The 27,246-nt window shown below is 40.0% G+C and overlaps 2 protein-coding genes across 2 annotated transcripts in view; one reads left to right on the top strand and one right to left on the bottom strand.

Moving 5' to 3' along the window:
• Positions 1-27,246, bottom strand: part of DGKQ (diacylglycerol kinase theta) — a 2,194,335-nt gene that overhangs the window by 42,712 nt on the left and 2,124,377 nt on the right. Inside the window, exon 22 of the mRNA XM_044059107.1 lies at positions 16,828-16,980. Within this exon, the coding sequence (XP_043915042.1) occupies positions 16,828-16,980 (153 nt within the window). The remainder of the gene's footprint in view (positions 1-16,827; positions 16,981-27,246) is intronic.
• The window catches only part of SLC49A3 (solute carrier family 49 member 3), a 1,094,331-nt gene that overhangs the window by 914,418 nt on the left and 152,667 nt on the right, over positions 1-27,246 (top strand). The gene's annotated exons all lie outside the window — the stretch shown is intronic.

Below are 27,246 nucleotides of genomic sequence, written 5' to 3'. Positions count from 1 at the left end.
AACACACTGCAGTATAGCATGCACTAAGTTCAGCTTAAGGGAGATTAAGTAAGGGATATAAGACTGTGGGAGGAGCTTAAAGGTATAGTTAATATACACAAACTTTTAAAAACGTTCAGTTTCAAAGTCTAACTTGCTCCAGTTTTGCTTCTGGAAAAGAATCTATTTCTGATTCAGTCCAAAGCAGAGAAACAGAAGAAAAGAATATAAAATGCCGTTTCACCAGAAAGCAAACAAAAAAGTGTTCCATAAAAAAATACAGGCCACACAGAACAAGGAACTGCTACTCTTTCAGTAAAAATGAAGAATTCTGGGCCAGATAAAGTACAGTTACATAAGCAAACTTACCATCACAGTAAATGTTCGGACAATCACTGTAGCAGTAGATGTAGCTATATGGGTTATAACCTGCTAAGGGTATTACAGCCAGCCAAATTCTAAACCTTAACAGCAACTTCCACACTTAAAAGCCTTTAATCATCTTGAACAGAGCTGAAGGACAACTGTGATTTGGGTGCCAAGCCCTTAAGAACCTTAATGCCAGTTGAGAGATGAAGGCTACAGCCTTGAAAATATCAATGCTAGGAGCTAAATATCAAAGTCCTGTGCACCCTGGCATCAAAAACATACAAAAAGGGGAATGGAGGGAGGGAGCACCAACTGCAGCAGTGATCATTCGAACATCCACTATTGCGATAAGTTTACTTATATAACTGAACTATGTTCATCATTTCATCACTGCTGCAGTAGCCTGGCACAGGCTGTCTCTTTTTCTTACCTTCCTAAGAAATAAATAACTGATCAGAGTTTCTGAAGGTTTTAGTTATGTAAAATAGTATCCAAGTTGTCTATTTACATCAAGAGTATGGAAGATCCTTTCACCCTCTTTTTTAGGCTCTGGAAAAAAGATAGGGAAATGGATAGCTTGGCTCAAAGTAAACCCAGAGACTACTTAAGGCATAAAGTAAGGACTAGTTCTTAAAGAAACCCAATCTTTGTGGAAAATGAGATAAGGTTGTCCCACCATAAGAGCTTGCAACTCAGATACTCTTCTCACTGAAGCCAGAACAAACAGTAAACTGTTTTCCATGTTAAGAACTTCAAATCAGCCTGACGAGCAGATTCATATGGAACAAAAGTTAGTTTTTCTAAAAGAAAAGTTAAGCTCCCAGGGAGAAGTTGATTATTTTATAGAGGGTTTGGTAAATAACACCCCTTTTAAAAACATTTTGACATAGGAATGCATTGAAAGGGGAGGATCCATGGGCTTACATCCTGGAATGGGCGTGGATATCAGTGGAAAGAGTGGAAAAGCATAAAGAAACATTCCTGTCCAAGTTAGAGTATGCATCTGTCTTCCAGACCTTCTCAGAGAACTGGAACAGAATGTTTCCAATTTATTGTTTTGGATGGAGGCAAATAGATATATCTGAGGTGTTTAAGTTGGATTCCTTTCTAGAAGACCCCCCCCCCCCATTCAATTTCCATTTGAGAGGGTCTGCCCTGGTTCTGCTCAGCTTGTCTGCCACAAAATTTTGGTTTGACAGGATGTAAGATACCTATAGTGACATAGTTCTGAAAAGCTATATTCCAGGCTAGTCTGCACACAGAGTAAGATCTGGTTCCCCCATTTGTTGTTTGTGTACCACATTGCTGCACATTACTATGGTGTTGTCTATAACGACTCATCATCATCTAGGTATCCAGAGACAGCTGAGAGAGTTGAGAGTATTTCTTACTGCCAACATCTGTTTTATGTTTATGTGGTTTGGTCCTTTTTTTTTTCTCCAAAAGATGCTGCATTTCTTCTCCCATAGGCACTGCTTGCCAAGCAAAGTCTGAGGTGTCTGTAGTTGCAGACTGCTGAAACTGCAATGGAAAATGTGAGACCTGGTGTCAGATAAAACTGGTCTCTTAACCAAAGAAGTTCCCTTTTCACAAACTCCAAAACAGGAATCTGGAATGTTAGGAGATATTGATACTGGGGCCATAATGATTTTTTAGGTACCACTAATTTTTCTCATGTGGAATCTGGCTAAAGGAAACATGAGAGTCATGGATGCCATGATTCATGGTATCATATGAAATTTCCTCACTCTTGCCTTGGTTCAAGTGGAAAAACTCAGGAACAGATCTAGATATAGATAGTACAAAGGTGTCACACTTACCATAATTGTAGATAGTTGAGTAGGTCAGTGCTGTAATACTGATTCTTGGGTCCTTCTGCCATGGAGAAGCCCACGACTAGCCCAATTTCCAGACTCTTTGCATTAACCCTAGCCAATGGACATCTGATGATGGACATCTGGACGTCAGGGTAAAAGAAGGGCATCAGTTGGCCCCATTTTCAGGTGTTTTTAAGCAGTGAACAAGCAGCTTTATGCCTGAGGGCAGCATGACTTTCCCAGTTGACTGAATTTGAGTAAAAAGAAGGAAAATCATAGGAATCAGAGACAGGATGATGGAGATAACAGTACTATCTGTACACAACTCTTCTTGCTCTTGCACCCAGCAAGGGGGAGAGAAGCAGTCAGCAGATAAAGGGGTCGAAGCATAGAAGGATGTACTGCAACACTCTGATCTATTCAAATGTCTACAGCTATGGTAAGTAAATGTGACACATCTGTACTATGTTCTTCGTAGTAAATGTTGCTGTACTGTTCCTTGGGAGGAGTCCCAAAGCTAAAAATTGTGTGGTGGGTCACCTTAGGAAATATGATATTGTAGAATGGCAGAAGCAAAACGTGCTCCAGCCCTGGAGGCATTACCTACGTTATAGTGGTTAATGAAGGTGCGCCCTGAGTTTCATGTGGTTGCCTCTAGGATTGTCTGGGTGGGGACTTCTTTGAAGAAAGCAGTGGTAGTCATCCCATGTCTGGTGGAGTGGGCTTTAACATTGCCAGGTAAATCCATTCCATGGTGTGAGTAACAGAACTTAATGTAGTTAGCTGTTCATTTAGAGATGGTTTGTTTGGAGACAGGTTTGCCCTGTTTACCCTGTGTAAAAGCCTCCAGTTATTGCTTTGCTCTATTCCAGGCTTTTTGTCCTGTCTAGATAGTATCTGATTTGCCTGTTTATATCCAGGAAAATGAGGACTTAATCTGCCCTGTTCTGTGGATTTGAGTTAGAAAACTGGGAAGTGGATAGCCTGGTTTAAACTAAGTTCTGATACCGCCTCAGGCATAAAGGACGGGTTTGTTCTGAGAGTGACCCCATCCCTGTGGAAGATGGTGAAAGTTTGTTTACACATGATGGCTTGTAGCTCAGGTACTCTCCTACAGCAGCAGGTTCAGAAGGGAGGCAACATTAATTTTTAGGACATAATTTAGATCCCAAAGCAGAATGGGGCTCCTCCTGAGTGGTCTCAAGTGAATCACCCTTTTAGAAAGAGTTTCATGTGGGGATGGGAGTATACAGGTGGAGCATTGTGTAGGCAAGTTGAAACTGCTGACAAGTACTGTAATGCAGGAATAAAAAAGTCCAGTGTAAAGAGGCCTGACAGGTACTGCAAAACTGAGCTGATGTCTGAGTAGGATCAGTGTCACTGCTCTGACACCAGGCAGATATTTTTTTCCATTTTGCCAGGTATAATTTCCTGGTATTTGGGCTTTCTTGCTTCTTTTAGAATGGAGAGCACCTCCTTGGGATAAGATGCCATTATACGTGTCAAAACCCAATCCTCCAGTTGGTTAATTTGAGGGTGGCTAGGTGGGGATGCAAGACAAGCCTCCTTGACCTGGAGAGCTATCTCCTGTGGTAGGGTATGGAATCTCCCCTTGCTGATCATCAAGTGGAGGGAGAAATAGTGTTGTTTCAGCCAGAAGCAAGGGTAGGAATACATACAGGAACGAGTTTGCCTATCTGAAGGAGAATGCATCTATCTTCCAAGCTCCTGTCTGTTGTGGTCTGGAGCAGAACTTCTGTAGTTGCTTGCTGTGGAGAGAGGTGGATCCCCCACTGTACAGGCAAATACAAAAATACCTCTCTTTATAACACCCATTCAATGGGAGTTAAAAGGTCCCTGCTTAGAAAATATGCTACGGTATTCCTCTGGCCTGGAATATAAGAAGCTATGAGGATTAACCCTATCTCGTGAACAACATCCAAATCTTTCTGGAAAGGTTGCACAGGGGGTAGGGCAAAGTTTCCCCTTCTTTGTTTATGTAACACATAACTGTAGGGTTGTCTGTCCAGATTGTCAGTGTTCCTGGGCTTACATTGTTTTGAAAAGCTTTTATGGCTTGGTAGATTGCTATTAACTCCTTTTGGTTTATATGCTGTGGGGACCAAATGCCCTGTACCTTCAGGGGATGTAAGTGTGGCACCTGAGCTGTCTGTAGTAACAGTCTTATCAGCTTCTGGCAGAGTGAAATGTGCTCCTAGGTTCCATTGTACGGTGTTTTTCCCTGCCTGAAGAGAACGCCTATGGTGGAATGAGGGGCCGCAGGGTTTCCAAAGGTTGAAAGTGCTGTTCCCAAACATTTTTCATACACCACTGAAATTTCCTCGTGTAACACTGCAAATGGAATCATGAAGATGCATGAAGCCATGTGCCACATTAACCTCAGGAGTTCTCTTGCAGGGATGAGCTGTTCTGCAAACACACCAGTCACATAGCCTGTCAAGAAAATCTTACCTTGTGGTAGGAAGACTTTCTTATTGAACCAAGTGTATACTGACTACCAGGAAGATGATCCTTGCTTGAGGAAGAGTTTGAGATTTTTGAAGACTTGGGGTGAGACCTACCTTATGAAAACAGTAGATCTGTAAGGAGTCTAGGGTCTCTAAAGTGGATCTTCCTTGAATAAGACAGTTGTCTAAGTATGGATAACTGTGGACTCCTACAGTCCTGTAATAGGTTATCAGAGGAGCTAGGCATTTTGTGAAAACTCTGGATGCAGTAGACAGCCCAAATGGTACAGCACAGAACTGAAAGTAGGAACTTGTTGCTACAAATTGTAGGCACTTTCTGTGGATGTCTGCTATGGGGACATTAAGGTAAGCATCCTTTAGGTTTATGGTGATCATGGAAGCATCTTGGAAAATCATGGGCAGTAATTTCTGCAACAGAAGCATCCAGAATTTTGGGATGTTGAGGACCTTATTTAACTTTGAGAGGTCTTTGATGTGTCTCCAAGTGTTGTCTTTTTTTGGGACTAGAAAAATCCATGAGTAGAAGCCTTTTTCTTCTAGTTCTGGAGGGACAGGCTGAATGGATCCTTGCTGAAGTAGCTCCCTGAGGATACATAGTAAGAGACTTTCTTCCTCTTTTGGTGGTTTGAAATGCCCAAGAAGGGTGAAATTTCTCTGAAATGAATACAGTAATTCTCCTCTATGACCTGGGAGCCCATTGGTCCCTAGTGATAGATTTCCACTGGTTTAGGGAAGAAGGAGAATCTTGCTGACAGAGTTCTGGAAGGGACGGGAAGAGGTAAGGGATGGAAGGGTAGGACATAGTCAACGTTGCTCTTGGTGCTGGGTAGGTTCCTTGTAGTCCCCTGCCTTTTGAGATTCTTCTGTTTGCCATCTCCTATATTGTCTTGATCTTTTACCATGGGGAGGTCTCCCCTTGTCTTGCCTAGGTGGGAAAAGTCAAAGTTTTGAAGGGAAATTCCTACTGTACCCTGGAGTTGTGGAACAAAAAGGAATTCCTTGTCCAATGGGTCATCTAGTAGTTCAATCTTTACTTGATCTGACAGAGGCTGGGTCCTGAGCCATGCATGTCTGTGAATGATAGAACCTGTGGCAGCTGCTCTGCAAGTAGTTTTGAAGGTGTTATAGCCACATTTTAAGGAGTGTGCAGAGACTTGTAAAACTTCTCTATCTCCTGAATTTCCTTAGATAAGGTTCTTTCTGAAACATATTCTACCTTAGCAAGCATTTTGTCTTGAAGAGATTCGAGGTACTTAAGCATATGGAGTTGTGAATTCAAAACTTTTGTTTCCAGGTGGCAGAGGCATAGGCTTTCTTTCCAAATCCGTCTAGTAATCTGCTTTCCTTGTCATTAGGCAGGGGATGTCTTGTTGGCCCTTTAAGTACACCTTTTCTGGATTCAGTGTAAACAACAGAAGTATGAGCCTTTGGATTTTATACAGGTGCTTGTGAGTTTCATGCACTCTGTAAAACGTAAGTGGTTTCCTCGGAGCAGGGGGTAGACAACCATGGTGCACAGCGAAGTCTTCAAAGATATAATCTAATACAAAGTGCACTGGAGGAATAGCTAGTGGTCTGGATGAAGGTAAATGTAGCAGTTCCCTGTACAGGATCTGGGTCAGGGAAACTGGTAACTTTTCCAACTGAAAGCTTCCTTCAGTCTATGTAGTATCCCTGAAGGAAACGTCTTTGGTGGGAGGAGGTGGAAAAGTGTGTGTCATCTGTGTCTGGGTAAGTCTGAGGCGGTAAGTGTCCAGAGTACTACAAGTCCTCCTTATTCTCAGAGCTAGAGAAATATTTCTCTTCCTGAAAATTTAATTCCCTGCTCCTTTTAGACAGAGAGGTCTTGGAGGTGGATGATGAGATGGCTCTCTCTTCATGAAAACCATAAACTTCTGAGCTATTTTAAGAAATTCTTGGGCTTCATTATGAGGAGAGATGGTCAGATGTGGTTGTGAAGCAACTGAAGTAATTCCCTTCAGTTTGGTTATTCATTTTACAGGGGTGGCTAGAGGATGTGGTTGTCAGACTGCAACTTCGGTTGTGACTTGGGTAGCTGGGGAAGACAGGGCATTTCCCTCGAGAGACGCGGTGCATAAGTAGGATGCGGAGGCCTGCAGAACATCCTCAGACCTGACCGACGTGTGAACTGTGGTGACATCTGAAGGTATGCTGGAAGCCATGATGGCATCTTGAGCCTCTTGAGGGATCATGCCAGTGGGTTTGGGCCTTGGAGTTGCCCAGACCAGGGACCTGCAAAGGTGCCTCACCTAGGTCGTCGGTCAACTTAAGAGTAATAGCTGGAGCATTTTCAGAAATTTTAGGGTCCTTAGCCTTTTTGTCTGTTTTTTTTTTTGGAATGACATTCTTGTACACCTGAGTCTGCGAAAACCCTGTAGTAGCAGTGGATTGCAATGCCCCTGTGATAGCTGATGAGGATGATTCCATATCGGCAGCTTACGCTTGAGAGTTTACGGATGAAATTTTGTACAGTCAGGTTAGATAGAGACATCCTGCCCCAAGCAAAACAGACAAAATGAATGAAAATCTTTATGTGGGATTTTTTTCCTAGACGTTAAGCACTTGTTTACATTTCTGAACATTAAAAACATTAAATTAGTACAGAAATGTCCCCGGCGAGGTTCTTATCTGACTGGAAGGAGAAGGAGGATCTCTTTTAACATGAGCCGACCAATGGACTGCAAGAGTACTGAATACACATGAAGCGCATTAGATACCACAGCTAGAAAAAAAGGAAGATTGCACCAACAGATGCCCCACTTATACCTTGACGTCTGCATAACAGTTGTTGGACGTCTGCCAGTTAGGAATTCTTCAAACACTCTGGAAATCAAGCTGATCGCAGGCTTATGCTTGGCAGGAAGGTCCAAGAATCAATGCTGCAACATCGACTAAGCTCATCCAAGGTGCATAAAACAAAACATATGTCCATTTAATATAACACTTTTTCCCCATGGAAGAAAAGCTCTTTGAACTGAAATATCTAGGAGACACCCCAAGAAAACAATTTTGTGAGAAGGGCAGTCGTCTAAGACGTTTGGATATTCTCCTGAAATCCCAGTCTGGCAGGAGATCTCTTACCCAGGTGAGAGATTCCTGACACTTTGAAAAAGACTGCAATGATAATTAAGTCATCTAAATAAGGAAATATGTGAAGACTTTGCAGTCTGAAGTAGGCTGTCAGTGAAATTAGATACTTAGTAAATACCATTGGAACAGGGCAGAACACAATGGTAAGACAGAGAAATGAAAATGTGATCCAGACACAGAAAACTTTAAGAATCATGTGAAATATGGTGTTACAGGAAATGTGATGAGGAGCATTTCTTTTTTTTTTTTTTTTATGTCTGGGGATGTCACAAAAAACTTACATGTGAAATGAGAGATAACAGGTCATGAAGGGATAACATTCTGAACTTTGAAACTTTCCTTAACTGGTTCAGAAATGAAGAAAGGTGTAGGACTGGTCTCAATGTGGCTTCTTCATTTGGCACCACAAACATTCTTGAATAAAAATACTCTCCTCTCCAAGAAGAAGGGACAACTTCTTTCACCCCCTGAATTAGCAGATGCTGAATACTAGGAGGGAAAAAAGAAGTTTGATGCGGCAGATGAAGAGGAATGGCCTCAAAAGGAGAGAACGGTTCCCACGGTCATCTTTACTCCAGATGAATCACTCTCAGAACCCATTCATCTGAGACTATGTGTTGCTAATGACAGAAACAGAGCGCCTGACATTTGGGAAGAATTATAGTCTTATTAGGGTAGGAAAATGGGGGGAGTAGATAATGTAGATAGGCATTCAGACTTGAAGTACTGTCCTTGTTTCTAGGAGGACTACACTAGAGGGATCCAAGGAAAAAGAAGAATGGTCTCAGGAACTAGAAAAGGCCACAGCAGGGTCACCATATGTGGGTGAGGCAATTTACTAGCCTGCCAAAGGGGGAAAGGCTGCTTAAAAAATATGTTCTTTTTGTGGCTGGAATAAGAAAGAAGGAAGAACTGAAGAACTGGTAGGTTTTCTATGATGAAACCAAAAAAGATGTCTGAATCATAGGGAAGCCGGGCAGTAGTTGTCATTAAGACAAGTACTAAAAAAAGATGATTTTTACCAATTAAAAAAACACAGTGAAAAGCACTTTAAACACTTGCCCCAGCTCTCAAAAGTAATTTAACTCAACTTTTAGATTGGCAAAAATTGTTTTAGCTTTAACAACTTTTTTTCTTCAAAAGTAAAAAGTAACACTCACAGCAAAAGTGACTAAACATCATGTGACACAATATAAAAACACTTTTTCCTAACCGAAAAGTAATACTTTTACAGAAAAAAATTAATTTCTGACAGAAAATAGGACATGGAAGTTTTTTTTTCCACTAAAAGGAACTTATATGCCCAGCAATGGAGAAGAGTTAGTTGAACACCGATCCTTGAAAATCCACAAGATTGGCTCTCTCTCAGTGGCGGCTGGTGACTTCAAATCACAGGGGGGCTGCAGGAGACAGCTGAATGGGTGGGGTCAAGGGGAGGGGGTGTGGTCAACCAGAAAGGGGAGGAGCTATGCACAAAACCACAAAAACTAACTTTAATTAAATACGCTGCCCTGGGTGGCAAACCATCATTATGAAAGTCCAATCAAGACAAAAATAAGTGTAGAAGAATAAAAATATTTCAATGCATTGGCTGCATGACAGCTTACTTAATATCTAGATGGAAACAAAAGGTTGTGAGGCATGAAAAAATAAATTACTTTTAAATACATTACTGGAATGCCAGTCAAAATCAAGTATAAGAAAAACCAGAAGCACTCAACTCAAACCACTTCTCCTTGCACTGCAGTTCTAATTATAATATATTCAGCTTTATTAAAGTACCAAGTAACATGCTGAAAGTAGAAATCTATGTGATGCCCCCACTTGTAAAAATGTTTCTTATCCAAAAAAGACCTGCTGCCTGACAACTTGTTTCATGGGGAAAACATGATAAAAGTAAAAAATGAAAAGCAAACAAGAAACAAGCTCAAGATACATTGCTTAAAGGATTACTGTACAGGTTATGGACCACACATGATTGGCATTCTGTGTAGTTTACGGGTAAAGTCTGTAGAGATGACTGGAAGTCTTCAACAAGTGTAATGAGCTTTTTAAAATAATGGAATCCTGTCCTTTAATACCCAAGGCTTATACATTATCTAGTCATGTATTCTCTGCATGGCAACAACAGAAAGGCTTTCAATGTTGGCAATTCTTTAACAGTATGCTTATTAAAGCTTACTTGCATCTTACGATCTCAGACAAGCTTACCTTATGGTCATTAAAGCATTGCTACTTAAACACAGAGCAACAGGCACTTTGAGTAATAAGCATAAATCTGAGTAATAAGCATAAATCAACAGTACAAAAATATGACAGAAACCAGACCATTCTGCAAAATCAAGGACAGATGAAAAGCCACTGTAGTACTTATGCAGTATGTGTCCTCCCCATCCAAGGTAGATACAACTACTCCTTGCCTTGCTTGGACACATCCAGAGTCACTACATGGGGGAGTGGGGTGCAACAAGCATGTCACAATTTGAAATCTCTCTGGCTGACTGTGATGGCCCTGACACATTTGTCATACCTCTCAACCTCAAGAGCAAGAAATCTGGACAAAGCCATACACAGAAGTGGGACAAAGGCCCAAAAATAAGGACAATTTTTAAATATTGCTCTAATAAACTTAGAAAGATAATAGAACAGGTCTTGCATTAGTATGAATTTTCTGAAGGGTATATAATCTGAAACTCAAATGTCTGTCATTTTCTAACTTCAGTCTTTAGTGATTTGTCACTAATTTGCCAAAAAACACAACTTTATGAAAAATGGACCAAAAATGTGATGCAAAAATATAAAATAGACACACAATACAGCTGCTACCTGCCAAAGAAGGGACACTTTAATATTAGTACTGCTACCTTGAGCAGCTGACAAAATAAAAAAATATACATGCATTTCAAGTAATCTATAACTTTGATTATTACAGTTATTTCTTAATTGTAAATCCTCCATGTTTTCTTCCAAAATTGCTATTTTGCGGAGGGATTATTAGGGGGAAGAGCAACATTTTGAGCCATAAATTGGGGACAGTTGAGAGGTTGGCTATGCCTAATTCTATAAAGCAATTTATTTGCATGTACTTCTCAACCTGTTAATGCAGTAAATCTGAACAAGGCCAAATATATTGGGGGCACATATAAACAGTACTAAAAACTGCTCTTGTATAAATTGAGACAGTTGATAGAACAGCTCTTACTTTAACATGCATTTTTCTGAAGGTTATGAAGTCTGAAACTTATTATTTAGTGACTTAATTCCTAAATGATTTGCCAGAAAACTACAAATTTTATGAAGAACAAACCAAAAATAAGAAGCAAAAATCTATTCATTCTTTGAAAATCTGGACAGTTGGGAGGTATAGTTCAGCTGGGCCTGTCTGAGTTTGCTGCCCTTCCCCCCTGACAAAATAATGGTTAAATGGAGCCCCTGCAGCCATTCCAATGAACCATTACTTGGCTATTTCACTCCATTTACCATAAACACTAATGTGCATACTGCTTTACTTCTATGATAAGTTGGACTTCATTTGAAAGTTTTATTTTGTATTTTACAGCACAAACACTAAGTCATCTGTTAAACAAAGCAATGCAGTCTCACAATGAAAACTTAGCATTAAAACTTCTCTGCCCTTGAAACTCACATTCATTGAAACAGCACTGAAACCCACATTCAAAGAAAATACATTTTGCCAGTGGCAGATAAAGATTAATTTTGGGCTGTTTTCAAATCATAGGCCCCTTGCATATGAAACATACATGTGCTCTTTGATACACCTTCCTCATTGTACTAAAATTATATTCCTTGTACAATACAGTACACTTGTTAGAGGGTGTTTTAAATTTGTTTTGAACATTTTTCCAGTAAGCAATGAAACAAACCATATGCACTCATAATGGCAAAACTGCCCAGTTGAGAACATTTATCATAAAAAAAGTCTACTCAGACTTCCACAGTCCACCATTATTAGTAAATATACACAATTCTACAGTCCACCATTATTAGTAAATATGCACAATTCCACAGTCCACCATTATTAGTAAATATGCACAATTCTACAGTCCACCATTATCAGTAAATATGCACAATTCTACAGTCCACCTTTATCAGTAAATATGCACAATTCTACAGTCCATTATCAGTAAATATGCACAATCTCTGAAGTAAGTCATCTAAATAATTCCACATTAAAGAAATCTGTAACTAATGAAGCGGTTGCTGCTAGCAATCACCTTTATATTTCATGGTTTCATCGAAAAGTAAAGTGTCTGTTGCCCCTCAGGAATAAATTGCCTATATTACATTAAAAAATGATAAGCTAGTAATAATATTGCAAGAGGAAATGGATGGCAAACTGATAACAGACTCATAGTTAGTATCTTCACCAAGGAGAACATTCTCAGTACGGCAGCATCCACCCCGTGTGGGAGTAGAACCCACAGCCTTCTGCATCAAAAGCAAGTACACAACCTGTTGTGCTATAGTATTAACTAGGCAAAACACTAAACTTCTATTCCCCTGCAGCTCTCAGCTCCTTGTAAAATCTACTCAATACTCAACTGCATCTCTACTTCGCAGCTCAAGAAAACTGGAAAAAGCCAAAATGTATTGGGGGGGAGGGGTCAAAAGCCCAAAAACCAGGGACACATTAAACATTGCTTGTATAATCTTGGAAAGTTGCTAGAATAAAATGTTGTGCTGCCACCATACATTTTACTGCCAAGGTCCCTGAGCAAAAAACAGAGTAACATACCACTACGCCACATCAGCTGCTTTGTAAAAGAGAGGAAGACTGAAACTTAAATGGCTATCATTTAGTGAATTCAGTTCTCACCATAGCTGTCAACCTATTAGTACAAAACACCTGGACAAACCCAGTAATGAGGGAATACAGCCCTCAAACATATTCAATGAATTCAGTTCTTGCCATAGCTGTCAACCTTAGCACAAAAACCTGGACGAAGCCAATAATGGGGGAATACAGTCCCAAAAATAGGGACAAATTTAAAATATTCATCTTATAAACTTAGAAAATTGCTAGAAAAAAAGGTTGTGCTACTATGTATTCTGAAGAACATGAAGTTTGAAATTCAAATGCCGGTCAATTTTACTGCGGACAGAACAAAAACAATTTTCAGCAGAGACGCAGGGATTAATACTGCAGACACGTCTTTGTAAAATGGCAGGGCACCAGAGCAAATCCACACAAACACAGGGAGGAGATGCAGACTCCACACAGAAGCCACCCCAACCAAGAATCAAACCAGGAATCCTATAGCTGTGAGGCAACAATACTACCACTGCACCATCAAATATGCAAGGAGTTAAATATTCAGAAACCTGAAGTCTGAAATTCAAATGCCTGTCAATTTTACTGCGGACAGAACAAAAACAATTTTCAGCAGAGACGCAGGGATTAATACTGCAGACACGTCTTTGTAAAAATGGCAGGGCACCAGAGCAAATCCACACAAACACAGGGAAGAGATGCAGACTCCACACAGAAGCCACCCCAACCAAGAATCAAACCAGAAAACCTATAGCTGTGAGGAAACAATACTACCACTGCACCATCAAATATGCAAGAAATTAAACATTCAGAAACCTGAAGTCTGAAATTCAAATGCCTGTCAATTTTACTGCGGACAGAACAAAAACAATTTTCGGCAGAGACGCAGGGATTAATACTGCAGACACGTCTTTGTAAAGTGGCAGGGCACCAGAGCAAATCCACACAAGCACAGGGAGGAGATGCAGACTCCACACAGAAGCCACCCCAACCAAGAATCAAACCAGAAAACCTATAGCTGTGAGGAAACAATACTACCACTGCACCATCAAATATGCAAGGAATTAAACATTCAGAAACCTGAAGTCTGAAATTCAAATGCCTGTCAATTTTACTGCGGACAGAACAAAAACAATTTTCAGCAGAGACGCAGGGATTAATACTGCAGACACGTCTTTGTAAAATGGCAGGGCACCAGAGCAAATCCACACAAACGCAGGGAGGAGATGCAGACTCCACACAGAAGCCACCCCAACCAAGAATCAAACCAGAAAACCTATAGCTGTGAGGAAACAATACTACCACTGCACCATCAAATATGCAAGGAATTAAACATTCAGAAACCTGAAGTCTGAAATTCAAATGCCAGTCAATTTTACTGCGGACAGAACAAAAACAATTTTCAGCAGAGATGCAGGGATTAATACTGCAGACACGTCTTTGTAAAATGGCAGGGCACTAGAGCAAATCCACACAAACACAGGGAGGAGATGCAGACTCCACACAGAAGCCACCCCAACCAAGAATCAAACCAGAAAACCTATAGCTGTGAGGAAACAATACTACCACTGCACCATCAAATATGCAAGAAATTAAACATTCAGAAACCTGAAGTCTGAAATTCAAATGCCTGTCAATCTTACTGCGGACAGAACAAAAACAATTTTCAGCAGAGACGCAGGGATTAATACTGCAGACACGTCTTTGTAAAATGGCAGGGCACCAGAGCAAATCCACACAAATACAGGGAGGAGATGCAGACTCCACACAAAAGCCACCCCAACCAAGAATCAAACCAGAAAACCTATAGCTGTGAGGCAACACTACTACCACTGCACCATCAAATATGCAAGTAATTAAACATTCAGAAACCTGAAGTCTGAAATTCAAATGCCTGTCAATTTTACTGCGGACAGAACAAAAACAATTTTCAGCAGAGACACAGGGATTAATACTGCAGACACGTCTTTGTAAAATGGCAGGGCACCAGAGCAAATCCACACAAACACAGGGAGTAGATGCAGACTCCACACAGAAGCCACCCCAACCAAGAATCAAACCAGAAAACCTATAGCTGTGAGGAAACAATACTACCACTGCACCATCAAATATGCAAGGAATTAAACATTCAGAAACCTGAAGTCTGAAATTCAAATAAATGCCTGTCAATTTTATTTAACATTTGTTAATCAGGACAGTCTGACTTGGAACAAAAAAACAATTTTCAGCAGAGGCCCAGGAAGAAATAATGCAGACATGTCTTTGTAACATGGGAGGACACAAAAGCAAACCCACACAAACACAGGGAGAAGATACAGACCCCACAAAGAAGGAACCCCAGACAAGAATCAAACCTGAGAACCTGCAGCTGTGAGGCAACAATGCTACTACTACACCATCAAATATCAAGCATTGCAACATTTACAAACCACAGATATTATGAGGAACAGATCAGATCAAATATGAGGCAAAAATCTGCAATTTCTTTACAAATGGTGGTGGGTAGGGAACTCAAGTCTTTAACACCTGCATACAGGGTACAGGGTTCAAGCCTGAGGTATTCCCTACCTCACCACCATGAGCACCTGGGGCATTTTCACACACACACACACAGACACACACACACACACACACACACACACACACACACACACACACACACACACACACACTAAAAGCAGAACCAAGTCCCATACAGTAAAAGCAGAACCAAGTCCCATACAGTAAAAGCAGAACCAAGTCCCATACAATACAAACAGTAAAAGCAGAACCAAGTCCCATACAATACGCAACGTATAACAGCAAGTCCATACACTTACCTGTCTGTTCTCCTTCTCCCTCCATAATATCCATACATCCTGCCCGCGCAATACTCTGAAGACCCGGGAGATCCTGAAAGGAAACCTCCCGATGAGACTGTTCTGACTGCTGCTGTTGCAGTCCGGCCCCGATGCATCATCCCAGCGAGTCTGTGCACTTTAAAAGTGCACAGACATGTCCATGTGTTCCCTATGGGTCCTGCCGGACTGCCTAGAGCATGCGCATAGACCCGTGCGTGTCGGGGACTACTGCGCATGCGCGAAGTCCGCGAAAATTAAAAAAAATGTTTTTATTTCGTTCTGAGGGGGCTGCAGTCCGGCAGTCCGATAGCACGGGCCGCCCCTGCTCTCTCTGATGTTAGGAAAGCTCTGGAGTGTTTGGCATCTAGAATAGTCTTTTTATTTGGCACTGTTCGGGCTGGTTAGTGGTTTGGGCAAGTGGAAGCTGGCCAGCTTTTATGTCCTTAGCAGGATATAAGACATATAGCTAATGGTACTGCAGAAGTAATCAAATGATGAAGGGGATGCGCAAACAGGAGCACAGCAGTCCATGAAATTAATAATTAATGATGTCAAGCAATATTCGGGGATATATCATGCAGGAAGTGAAAGCAGCTCCCAAGGTAATGCACAACTGACATACGTCCCATTTACAAGATCAAAATGATATGAATAAAAAGAACAGAAATGACATATTCTGAAGAAGATGATGGAGATGTAGTCAAGGTAGATGCACGTCTGTGCTATGAGGAATTCAGCTGGGGTTTGTAAGCAATGTTTAACAATTGCTTCATTCATACACACACTATCTCCATGAAATCAATATTCTAAACCTAGCAGTATAAAACAAATGTTTTCCCTTTCTCAAAGGTTTGGTGACCTCAGACACAGAATATAATAAAGGAGCATATGGGAGGTATGGGGGAGGTGTTGGCTATAAAAATTTAAGGTGAAATGATGACTATGTTTGTAAATCTTAGATTAAATTATTTCAGTTTTTGTAATTGATCTTTTTAGTTAGTTGGGCTTCTTGTTTTAAACTTTTCTGTTTTGAGCAAGTTTAGGTCTGTTTTTCCATGGACTCACATCAAGGCATGAGTGCTACACACCTTCTCCTTGTGATCAATGTTTACACCTTGTTTTTTATTTTCTTTCTTTCTTTATTTATTTTGTATATATATATGTTGTTGTTGTTGTTGCTGATTACCACCTCATAATTTTCTATGTGTTTCTCATTCTCATATTCTTTCCTGCTGTATTACTACAGTCCATCACTGACGATATTTAACATTTCAACAGGGAAACACTTGTTAAGAGAAAACAAAAGTACTGTTAGTGTGTTATCCAGAAAAGAATACTAATGCTTCAGTGCTTGATATACAAAAATGTGACCAGAAAGAACGAGCCTTACTGAAACCTAAGTACTATAAGCATTTTCCATTTGCCTTTACCTTTGGTGCTGCAGCAGAAATGATAATTTGTCCTGGTGCTTGGATCCATGGTTCTCCATCTACTTGTACAGGAATAGGCTTTGTAAGTGTTACACGGAAGTACGATCCTTGTGCAATACGAATCCCTGAACGCAAACCACTCTGTACTTGGCCCTGTCAAAATGAAGAACAAAAACAATTATTTAATTATTACTTCTGAGGAAGTTATGAGATCTGTGTAAATATGATATCACCCTGGCACCAAATGACAAACATGAGAATTAGGTTTACTATCATAATAGTGATGATGGAATTACTGCATGCTGGATTGCAGAAAGTCAAAATCTTGATAGTAAGACTTTGAATGGTATAAATTTCTCATTTCAAAACATTGAGTGATATATGCTATTTGGAGATATGACGATGATTTAATGTTGTTGGGATGCTTACCTTACAGTAGTTTTATCTGAAGTAATGACTTCTTATGCTACTACCAGTACAGTACAAAACATCATGCAATCTAGCTTTGTTTGCCCACTGAAGGCACTTGGCCATGACAATCAGGATCCCTGGCAACATAACTAATTTCTGTAAGTATGCAGTACATCCTTCTAATAGGGTACATGTGGTATATTTTCAGATGAAAGGGTAGTATGCTGACTTTGTTTTAATTATGTAGGTGCTTACAAACTGAGGATGAGTTGTGAAAGTGTAGATGTACATCCTGGTACACTTGGAGTTATGTATAACAGTGAGCAATTCAAGGCACTAGAGGTCACGGTACAGTGTGGATTGGGAAATTTACCCTTTTCCCTACTGTAGTGTGATCTCGGAACTGGAGGGGTGGAGATTGTGCTGGGTGGCTTGCCCCCTGTTAAAATATGAAGTGCAGTGTTGTGCAGTACTTTTGTACTGCTGACAACCATAATATAAGTTACTGTTGTGAAAGGTGCACAGTGGAAACAGTATGTGAATATGCCGAATTCGAATAACTGGAATGATGTCCAACATACTAACCTAGTCAGTTTCCATTTTTGGTGCTGTGAGTAGCTGAACTGGATTTTTTTCTTTTGTCAGTCATAATTTTGATAGTAAACTGTCAATTATGGGTCAGGATAGCACTTCATATAAATCAGAATGCAGCTGCTCCATGTACAGATCAGGATGATTTGTACAAACAGGTAGTCACAACGCAGGACATATTTTAGAATTCCAAGTGCACGCCTATTTGTTATCTATAGTATACAGAGCTAAAACCATTTAGAAAACCTCTTGCTTTTTTAAACCTTCAAATTTGTAAGTGACTTTTGGTTCACTGATATCAAGCCTTAACACAATCTCTAAGGCCAGTGTACACAATACATGATATGTAGTTCAAACAAAAAGCTGACCATTGGGATTCTGGGTCCAGCTGCAGTGTATCCGATAATACTTCATACACACTGAGCAGATTGTATGAGTAACTGGAAGATTTTCTGGAAGATTTTCTGTTAAAGTCAATGGGAACAGACATCAAGACGTATGCTTGCAGTCCAACTATATTTTAAAAACAAAAAGCAAATCTGCTGTACAGTAGTGAGCCAGACTACACCAGCATCACCACCTAAGTCCCTAAATATCATTGAATGTCATGGCAGAACTAAGCCAGTCTGCATTTTAATTTAATTGAGACATATAGTTTGAACTTGTGTCCATTCAAAGCATATTGTTAAACTTTTCTTCTCCTCAGGTACATTACCAGTCCTCTGATGGAATTCTACCATAACCTCACTTCTAAAGGGTGGCTATAATTCTGACAAAAACTAATGATACATTCTTTGCAGGTATATGTGAGTCTCCTTGGCAACCTATTCCTGCCACACCAACCACTAATAAGAGGGTCTATATCATAACCTCGAACAATTAAAAGAGCGAACACTCTTTAATCGACCCCTGAAAATCGAAAGCACTAAATTCCGAACACAAGGAACAGCGATTGTTTTCCCAAGGAAAAAAAAAATCACTGCTCCGCCAAAAAAAAAAATAACAAAATCCAAACACAAAATAAACTGGGGGGGCTTTGCCACCCACACCTCCCAACACCCCCCACTTAAATATACCAACTCCGAGATAGCACCACAGTGGAGGAAATGGCAAAGTCCCAAAAACAGCCCAGTGATTTTTTTCCCCTGGGTAAAAAATCGCTGTTCTGTGTGTTTGGAATTTAGTGCTTTTGACTTTAAGGGGTCGATTAAAGAGCATTCGCTCTTTTAATCATTCAAGGTTACAATACAGACCCTAACAAGACTCCCCTTTGAAAAGGTAAGGCCAGCTCATAAGGTGATGTAGAGTGTTACACTTTTAAGACTGTGGAACAAGTAATTCAACTGGTGACCAAAACAGACTGATATGCTGATGGGGTCAAAAAGAATTTTGAGTAGAAGAGACATCTGGGTTCTCCAGAGGACTTGGAGGAAAGGCTTAAAGGAGACACTGAATCCTTTTGAAAGGAATGGTGACCGCACTTTGAAATTTATCCTAACAGTTTCTGATACATATGTTTGTAATACAAGTACTGTCATCTTGGGAAGAGAAAAGTTCTAGCAGTCGTATGCGCCCATTACTGTTTTACAGTAGCAAATATAGTATTCATTGGTTCCGCAGTTCCCTTTACATCAGCAGGCAGTCATCATCAGTCTCCTTTTCCCCACTCTCTATGGGTTGGGAATCAGTGTCAACTGTTGGCACTTTTCTCAAACAGCAGCAACTATCCTGACAGCAGTTGTAGGTTCTTCTTTCACACAATCCATCCCATCTTCTGATTTCCTGCACGTTATTGAGCAATTATAATCGGTTTTCCTTAACTTTCTCTGTAACTGGTGCTCATATGGCTTTTGCTCTGATGTCTTCGTTCCTTTGCCTGTCACACAATGTGCATCCTAGTGTCTATATCAGGCAATTCACTGCCACCATCTCAAACTTTCTGTAATGCTGTGCCTTCACTGCCCGGGTTTCCTGTCAAATTATGCAAATAACCTTGAAGCTGTGCAGCCTTTGGCCTTGTTTTTTAAGCAGGTGCGAACCACTGAATACATGCATACTTATATTTATGTTTGGTCATCAAATGTTTTATTAGAGTTTAATCTTTTAATGTACAGTGCTTAGAGATATGCATTTAACAGATGAATGACCTAACAAATTGGAGGGTTCAGGTTCAATTCTGTTTTCAGAGACAAATGTCTGCAAAATAATCTGCAATCCCATTTTCCAGGACTAATATAAATATAGCCTACATTACGAAGTCTTTTGCTATGGTCCAGTACCATGTTTCTGTGAACACACAGCAGGTCTGATAAGAACATGTACCTCCATGTTTGTTATGTTGCCACAAACTGCAATAGTGCCTGTGTTGATATATGCTAAGCTTAAAGACAGAGACTGGCAGAACTTTTGGCTTTAATCACATAGTGCACATTAATTCACATGCATGTGATGGGAGAGTATCTTTCTCCAATCTTCACTGCATTACAAAGTCTTGAAAATGAGTATCCAAAGCATTAATAAAGCTATTACTGGACTGCATTGGTAATACAGACAGACTCTCAGAAAGGATCTAGGTATCTGCCTATAAGTTTAAATCTGATAAGATGGTCTGGGGCAAGGGCAGAACAAATCAAATGGCTGAGCTCAAAACAAATGTAACGACTAAGCTGATTGAACCCATTACATACAAATGCATTCACACAAGTAAACATATAATCCAGAGCTCTGAGATTGTCTTTTTCTGTCAACAGTTACAACGGTCTAAAGGCAATAGTTCTGTGATGTGCCTGGGAGGAAAGTATTGTGTGATGTAATACCTGCTATAGTACTGGGGAACTGTAAGTGTCCTGGGAGATACTAAATTAGATTTTTTTCTAGTTGATATTAGTCCTTAACATCGTGAACAGTCTAAAGACTAAGTATACTTCTGTCTTATTGTTGCTGGAGACCCTGGTAACAACAGATGTGATGAGATAAGGAAAAAGAACAGTTTTATGGTACCAGAAAAATCAGATGCCCAAACGAAAGGGTAATTGCTGCAAGAATATTACTGTAAGTGAGATCAGATGCCATAATGGATACCAGCTACTGGCCAGATGTTTTTCAGCACTCCAAATCCCCCTAGGTGCCAGGAAGTGTAATATTGATCTGTGGTCATTACAGGGCATTTATTTATAAATGCCAGAACTCTGTGAGCCTAATTCTGTTCTTTTTTTGGAACCCCAAAATAGAAACATGGGACAGAATGCAGAAATAAGCAGAAGCAGTACCAAGCGCTAAACTGCTCTAATGGTAATTCTAGGGAGAAATCATCAAAAGCAAGCCTTAAACTGGAAACACTCCCTCCTCAGCTTAAACAAGAGAATAGGACTTCTTGTGAAGTCCTCCAAAGTAAACTATAAATCCAAATTAGCTTCCTCAACTAAAGACAACCATAAGGCATTCTTTAGTTACATCTGTAACTTAAAAGGTAAGGCCCAGATTTGTGCCAATCTGGCAGTTAATGATACCATATATACTGAGCCTGTGGACATAGCTAACCTGTTGGCAGACAGGTTCTGCGAAAACTTTGCTCCCTTGTCCACGCCACACATACCCCATGACATTCCTACCACCCGTTCCCTACCTTGTATCTCCAAAGAGCAGGTCGTAAATGCACTCTCTAAGGCTAAAAAAACAGCATCTATGGGACCTGATAACATGCCAGACTGCGTCCTACATGGGTTCAAACAAGAATTAGCAACACCACTGTTCACTCTTTTCGATCACAGTGTAAGCACTGGCTTTATCCGAGCTGAATGGAAAATGGCCACCGTTATTCCCTTGCACAAAAGTGGCACTTCCACTGACCCTGGGAACTAAAGACCTATTAGCTCAACTAACCTTTTCTGCAAGGCCATGGAGCTAATCATCATGGACTTTATCATCAAAGACATAGGTAATCTCCAAACACTTGACCCTACTCAGTTTGGATTTCTCAAAGGGACAGCATGCCTGTTAAAACTGGTGGATTTCTTTGAGACAGTCACCAAGGTCCTGGATGATGGGAAATCTGTCCATACAGCCTACCTAGACTTAGCCAAGGCATTTGACACTATCCCCACTCAGGCATCATTGACAAAGTCAACACAGCTAGGTATCAACCCTTATATTGTTAGATGGGTCACTAACTGGCTCATTGACAGAAACCATATAGTCCAAATAGGAGAATCCACCTCCAAAAGCAAACCTGTAACTTGTGGTGCTCCACAGGGACCAGTCCTGGGATCTCTGTTGTTTGGAATCTATTTCTCCGAAGTACAAGCAAAAACTAAAGGTCTGTGGCTGACAACGTTTGCTGATTACTGCAAACTGGGGCAAGTCATAGAACCTCCATATGATGCCAACATCCTAAAAGAGCTTCTTACACAAACAAATGATTAGTGCCAAAGTCATGGCCTTAAACTCAATACAAAAAGGTATTATCATCCCTTTCAGTAAGGAAGACATTCCTGCTAACTACTACATCAATAGCAACACCTTAAGTATGCATTCAGAGGTGAGAGATCTGGGCAGACAGGTTGACAGCAACCTTACCTTTGACCACCATGTCTCCACAGTGGTAAGAAGGGCATTCTATATTGCTCTTCTCATAAGTAAGGGCACTGTCTTCAGAAAAAAAGACGTTATAACCTCCCTGTACTCTTCTCTTATCAGGCCAATAGTTGAGTACAACGTCCATTTTGGTATGTACCTTTCCAAGCACCTGCAGCAATTGCAGAGACCACAAAGGTTCCTCAAAAGGAAAATTCAACGTCTTCAGTATCTGTCCTATGTGGATCGTCTGAAATCACTGGCACTTTATTCAGTTTCATACAGACTACTCAGAGGTGATCTCTGCCTTGCCTACAAGGCAATTTTTGACACTTCATGTCAAACAGAGCACCTCGTTGGCTCTCTTCAAATGCAATCTGGATGACTGGATGGGTAACCATAAATTGGGTTTATATTATATTTTCGAAAGTTTCAAACATCGAACACCATATGGTCGACACTATATGAGCGATGTTTGAAATTTCGAAAATATAAAAATAAATAAATAAAAAAATATACTTATCTAAATGCTGTAGGCAGGGGAGCAAGCCCCCCTGCACCCCCCACACCCCGCTACTTAAATATTCCTACTCCGAGATGGCACTGCACTGAAGTAAAGGGAAAATATTCCCTACAGTGATTTCTGTGTTACACGCGTGACGTTTCGACCAATCGGGTTCGCTCAATACACGTTCGCCGTTTACAATTTACGATCACGTGATAGGAACCCCCATAACTTCACCCCAGTGTTCCACCTGTATCCCTCTTGGACAGGGGCAATAGGTGCTGATCTTAGAAATAAGGGTAGAACGTGGCTAGGCTTGTAAGGGCCCCTAGGGCCATTAGCTAGTAACTTCCTATGATCTTATGAAAAACTGTAGCAATATCTGCATCACTAGTAATGACAGTACCTTCAAAATCAAGGCTAACAAAACTAGTAACAAAAATCACAACAATAGCCAATCATACCAACACAGAAGCCTGTATTTCTATGTTACAGATAAAATACAAGAGTATCAGACCTACAGTAGGTATAGCGTCAGGGCTAGAATGAAAGAATGGAATTTGCCATGTAGAAATTATTCTGGTATTCAACATCGATGGTTACAGTGATTGCTGCATAAACTACATTCATCATAAGAATCTTTGCTGCAGAAATATACATATAACAAGGAGAGTAGAAAGCATTGTATCCTCTACTCCCAAGTGTGGGTGAAAGGTCTAATGTAGAAGATGACGCACGATTGCAGTAACAAAACCCTGCCTGACAATGGACTCAATATCCTATACATAACATTTAGTAAATGCTTAGTAAAAGTGTAAAATGAAGTCCAGATAGCCACCTCATACATGTTCTAGGACAATGAATATGACACTTCTGCGCTGGAAGACAGAGCTTTAACCACTACTGATAAAGGCTTATTGTCCTAGCAATACAAAATAAAGTTTGGCAACCAGTTACAAACAACCCGTTAAATAAGAATTCTATCACATTTTTACTTTGTGAGAGAAACAAAGGCATTTATTGATTGCATTTGTTTACTCGGACGGTCCAACTGGGAAGAAAGCTACCCCTTTTCAGTAGAGGCATGGGAAGCAAAGCTCCCTGAAAAATGTCAACAATACATAAAGAACAGGGCAAACAGAGGTGTATAAACTAATCAACAAACATACAAAAATTAACAGAATACCACTAATTCATAGCAAGATCATGTAAAGAGCTAGGAAACATATTTGGAAAAAACTTAGTAGAAGAAGAGAAAAGGAGGAAACAAAGAATTAGTATTAGGAGGTGAGAGAGCATGTTTTAGGATAGACAGAAGATAGACGAAAGAGAGAGGTGGAGGACAAGAAGGGGAATTTGAACCTATAACTGAGGCTAAAGTGCTTGGGAGGAATAGGAGAAAGTAAGGGGCAGGACATTTATCATCAAGTGATCCGTTTTCCTGTTTGGGTATGGTGTCTCAGCCATATAAAAACATCCACAGTATGCAACATCAGCCTCCTTTATTTTCCTGTTTTGAAAAGAAGGCAGGAAGCAGAAGGTGGACTAGTTAACAGTGTAGGTCATTAGGTATGAAGGATTTACTCTTAAAGAAATTGTCCCTGTGGGGAAAAAACAAATAATACTATTTACACTTCAAGGCTTACTGAAAATTCGGGTCTATATTGAATTAACGAAAATCCTCTTGTGCAAATAAGTAAATGTCAACACATAAACAGCGATATGCAAAGACAGAAAACATACAAAACTGTGAAATACAAAACGTCTAATCCCCATAGGTGGCCAACTCTACCTCCCGCTACATACTGCCTACCCAAACAAAATAAAAAAAACACACTATACCCATACCTACATTTCACCTACATGTCCCATATCCTAATAAAACCTACATGACACACAAATACATCTAACTATAAAAAACAACACCTAAAAAGTAAAAAATAATATTACCGCATATACTCCGCTACTCAACTACATTACTATATATACACTAAATTTAACCCTATTTCTAACCCTAACATCTAAGTTAAACATACCACTACATATGTACTTACCTTAACCCGCACCCTAACCCTAAGGTCAGTAACTATCGCACACTTACCTTAGGGAGCTATACCGGATAAGGAAATCACCTACTGCTGTGGACAACTATTGCAGTTCGATCTTCGGATCTTCGCGGTTCTGGACATTCGCTCGTTTGCCGCTTCACTGTATACATGTCGATGTTTACATATTTGTACAAGAGGATTTTTGTTAATTCAATATAGACCCGAAAATTCTTGGAGTTGAACAAACTGATAACAAAAATACAGTTTTTCAGGTAGAATATTTCATACCTGCGATGTCAATGGGTTCAAAGAGAGGCAGGTTGACTTTTTCAGACTTCAAAACCCACACAGACAGAAGATGAAACAAATACTAATATTTATTTTTAATTGGTACTTTGTGTCGACTGGGTTAGTTTCAATAGGCATGATCTGTTTGTTTTCAAGAGCAATGCAAGGTACATTCCTCCCAACCACCTGATTTTTGCAGAATGTCCAGATTTTTGCCTCATATTTTTGCTCTGTTCCTCATAAAATCTGCGGGTTTCTGGCAAATCACTGAGAAATGAAGTCACTTAATGACAAGAGTTTTACGTTTCGGACTTTATGTCTTTCAGAAAATTCAAACTAACAGAAAATTTGTTATTTTAGCAATTTTCTAAGTTTATAAGAGCAATATTTAAAATCTGGCCCTATTTTTGGGCCTTTGTACTCCCATTATTTTATTGCTTTGTCCAGATTTTTTTTGCATTAAGAGGTTGAGAGGTATGGCAAAGTGGTGTTCATGTTGGCTAAGGATAATTTGCTCAAGATGGCAGAAAAATAGAATGTAACATTCACCTGAGTTATTACCAGCTCAGGCAGACGTGACCTCAGTTTAATGTTTCAGCAAAAGGACATCTCCTCAGATCATGTGGTATTGGGGAAAGAACCCAAAGTCTTCTGATCTTCTAGGGGTCATCAGCAAGTGTGGTACCTGTGGAGCAGGTGATAATGTAGCATGTGACTTGCTGAGTAACTGCCAGTATTTTCTGTTTGCTGCATGTTGTTAGTATTAGGTCCTCAAATGTCTTTAAGCAGAGGCAGGGTAACAGGCAAGAATCAAGTGGGATAAGGTGAACCTCCCAAGAGAACAAAGAGGTTCGGGACTACCTGATATAAAGGGATATTTTAGAGCTAGATAGCTAAGACTCATACATAACACAATCAGAAAGGATTCAAAGTGAAAGGGATGATGAAGTGGGGGGGGGGGGTAATTCAAGAAATAAGGAAAGAGTGGGATTTTGGAAACAGATCCTTAAGGAGAATAACTTCAGTCATACAGAATATTCATAAAATAAAGTATACTAAGAACTAAGCCAACACGGGAATGTAGAAAGGAAATTCTGCCTATAGGAATGATTGCAATTAGGGGTACAGAGAATAGGCAAGAAAAGGCTGGAATCTGCTGGAGGAAGCTGGCAAAGGAACCAAGGTATAGGGAACAAATAATTAGAGAGGGAAAGCTAACAGAATGCGAAGAGGCCAAGAAGACATTTAGATTGCAGGCTAGTGATTGCATTCCCTATTGGGGATTGATATCAGAGTACAGACAAATAGGGAGAGGAAAATCTTAAATGAAAGATCAGCACTGTTTTTAAACAAATCTAGAACTGAAGCTGCTGCTAAAAAACGATAATTAACAGGGCATATAAAATACTGCATTATAGTTATAGAAATCAATCAGAAGAGGTCAGAAAAGTTTGGGAGTACATGTGTATGTCTCCCAAATATGCAACAAATCCAGAAGATTTAGGATTTTTGCCTGGAAGTGTATATATAGATACTTTTATACACCAAGTGGCAAATGTTGGAAGTGTAATCGTAGAAGAAAGATGTAGTCAGGAGCATATGTTTTCAAAGTTTAATGGGCTGGAAAACTGTAAAAATTCCCTACAGAGCACTCTATTAGGAATACTGGGTGAAGTGTAACTAAGGAAATGTTTTTTTACCCGGGATAAAAGATCTGAATTGCCTAGGCATACTAAGGCCTTGTTAAGTTTAGTTCTGGTTGCTGCCAAAAAAAGTAATTAGCAGAAAATGGAAATTAAAATCTAAACCAGCTATACATGAAGTACAGGTAACCATCGCTTAACACCCAGGATAGATTCTATCCTATTGAACGTTAAGCAACTAGGACATTAAGTGAACACCATACACTTTACACTGTGCTTCACTTAATGTCCTCCTGCACAACATCTGACCGCATTTACATCTGTTTGGTAGGGATGTAAGTGCGGTCGTATGTTGTGCGGA

The sequence above is a fragment of the Protopterus annectens genome, chromosome 17.part0 (genome assembly GCF_019279795.1).
Source record: "Protopterus annectens isolate FY-2018-M chromosome 17.part0, PAN1.0, whole genome shotgun sequence".
Classification (NCBI taxonomy): domain Eukaryota; kingdom Metazoa; phylum Chordata; order Ceratodontiformes; family Protopteridae; genus Protopterus; species Protopterus annectens.
The sequence above is the reverse complement of the archived record's forward strand: the minus strand, read 5'-3'. Positions and strand labels throughout refer to the sequence as shown.